Below are 2392 nucleotides of genomic sequence, written 5' to 3'. Positions count from 1 at the left end.
TAGGGGCGTGCAACCATCCGTCCACCGACCTCGGGATTTTGCCCGCGTTGCAAGCCATGTGCGTGTTTCTGCGCGTTTTGATGCTGCGCCTTCTCCCTGAATGTGTGCTGCGTCGTCCACGACTGCCTGGGCAGGCGGCGCACAACAGCTGCCTGCAGGCACTGGTCGAGTCCCTCTGCCGCGACCCCAGAGCAACCAAGTACAAGGCCGGCCTGTGAGCGCCCCCTGTCGCATGCGTTGCGCTCCACGGTGCTTGAAGCACGCATGGTTATTGTGCACGCATCAACCTGTGACTGCAGATGAACCTTCTTGTGTCGATATGGTGATCGTGAGCGGCGCACCAACTTAGCTGCTGCTGCTGCTTTCACGGGCCGCGTGCTCTCAACCACGGGGCTAGGGCGCCGCCAAGTCAAAAAGCATCTGCAAACGCACCCCCCCCCCTGCCACATCCCAGATTCAATGCTTTCCTGCGCTGCGCCGATGTCAATCCCGGCTGCGGCGAGGGACACGCGGCGCAGGCGTGCCACGTGGATGCGTCCGGGGCAACGGTGTGCATTGCATGATCGTCCACATTTGACATGCGACCCATGACCACCCGTGCCGCGTGTGCCAGTTTTATGTGGATATATGTATATAAGCAGGCACACATGTAAAAGTCAGGGTTCAGAGCTCTCGCCTTGCACACTAGGAATGTGTTGTCACACAAATGGGCAAAGATGCCGCGAGATGGTTGTGGTGGCCTGCCATTCCTAAGTCGCTTTCAGCTGGTTCAAGGACGCTGCAGAAGCTGAGAAGCTGCTGGGAAGCTGTGACCCGCTCGCTCAAGTGCCCTGCAAAATAACTCAATCGGTCCTTGCACAGCCGCCATGCACGCACTGTGATCTACAGCGATGTTGCGCCTGCCTACGCGTCTAGTATGAGACTTCCTCACAGCAGCCCGTGCCCTGCTTTTCTCAGCAAGAACCCAGTAAAAGGGGCCTTCACATTACAGCACTACGGAGCAAATTCTTACCCTCGGGGCTCGGCTGCGCCGCCCCCTAACCGCTCCAGCACTGCCAGGTTGCCGTTGATGGGCCGCCCCGCGTTGACGCGGATGACGCCCGTCTGCAGCGCCGCGACGCGCCACCCCGCGCGGGCCCCTGCTGACGCGATGTATAAGGGGCTGTGCGCGTAGCGGCCTGTGGGCTGCAGCAGGTAGCCACCCGGCCCACGGGCGCCGAAGCCGTCGCCGTCGCCGCCGCTGCTGGGGCTGCTGGTGCTGCCGCTAGTTGGGGCTGGAGAGGGGCGTTCCTCTGGCAGGAGCTCGGTGGACAGCGCAAAGAGCGCCCTGCAGTTGTAGAAGAGGGGGACGGGCGCATGTGGGAGCGTGAGACCTGCGTGTTTGCCCTGTCGTGCTGAGGGGATCAGGGAGGAGCATGCACAAGCGGTTGGGCAGAACAAAGGTATCAGGGCTGCGGCTGCGGCACAGACTAACAACCCCCAATTGATTAGTCAGCGCCGTGTCAGCCACTTTCCCCCACACATGCATAAACACACAGCGCGCTCTCACCCCGGCTCTGCCGCCGCCGCTGCTGCGCCCAGCAGGGGCTCCAGGTCACCTTGATGCGGGAAATGGTGGGATCGTGTGCGATGGGGTCAAAGGAGGCAGCAAAGGAGCCAACTCGGTATGCAACACCCTACCTGCAGAGCTCCCAAGACATCAAATCGGCCAAGGTGACATCACCTACCTATGTACACCAGCACGTCGGCCGCCACCAGCAGGTCAAACAGCGCGCCGCGCACGCTGCTTGTGGGGGTTTCGCTGCGGGTGGCGCTGCCGCCTCCTTGGCGCTCCTGCCGCTGCGTTCCTCGTCCCTCTGCCTGCTGATGCTCCTGCTGTTGCTTCTGCTGCTGCTCCTGCTGCTGCTGATTATGATGACCTGCACCCTGCCCATCCTCCTTCCGCACCTCCACCTGCCGCTGCAGCCACTGCACCAACTCCCCCACCTCCACCAGGTCGTAGCACCCCCGCTCCACCGCCTTGCCGCACATCCCAGCAGACAGGTCCACCCCGACCAGCCGCCCGCATGCCGCCCGCAGCAGCGGGCCCATCAGGCCGGTGCCGCAGCCCAGGTCGGCCGCGGCGCGCCAGCGCGGGCCGCCGGGGCCGGCGCGCTGGGCGGCGGTGCGCCACAGCAGATCCCTGCGTGGCGCAGCCAGGCGCGGCGCGCCGTCTCTCGGTCAATCGGGGATCAGGATAAGGTGGCTCGTGGCGGGGCGAAGAAGGGGCAAACACAGGGCTCAGCGCCCTATGCCTAAAATGCAATGCATTGCCCCCATCGCGCAGTCTGCTCTTGGCTGCTACGTGCAGCAGAGTTGCCGCAGCGACCAGCAGCTCGCGCTGCCGCAACCC

At 63.8% G+C, this 2392-nt stretch overlaps 1 protein-coding gene across 1 annotated transcript; it reads right to left on the bottom strand.

Annotated features, from left to right (window-relative positions):
- Nucleotides 1–1008: 1008 nt before the first annotated feature.
- Nucleotides 1009–2091, bottom strand: MNEG_4166 (hypothetical protein; the record flags this gene model as incomplete). Its single annotated transcript, XM_014047354.1, has 3 exons — nucleotides 1009–1327; nucleotides 1550–1598; nucleotides 1728–2091. The coding sequence occupies 3 exons, from the start codon at nucleotides 2089–2091 to the stop codon at nucleotides 1009–1011; spliced, it is 732 nt and encodes a 243-aa protein (XP_013902808.1).
- Between the last annotated feature and the right edge of the window lie 301 nt (nucleotides 2092–2392).

This window comes from Monoraphidium neglectum (assembly GCF_000611645.1).
Source record: "Monoraphidium neglectum strain SAG 48.87 unplaced genomic scaffold scaffold00564, whole genome shotgun sequence".
Lineage (NCBI taxonomy): Eukaryota > Viridiplantae > Chlorophyta > Chlorophyceae > Sphaeropleales > Selenastraceae > Monoraphidium > Monoraphidium neglectum.
Note: the sequence above shows the minus strand (reverse complement) of the source record. Positions and strands in the feature narration are given on the sequence as shown.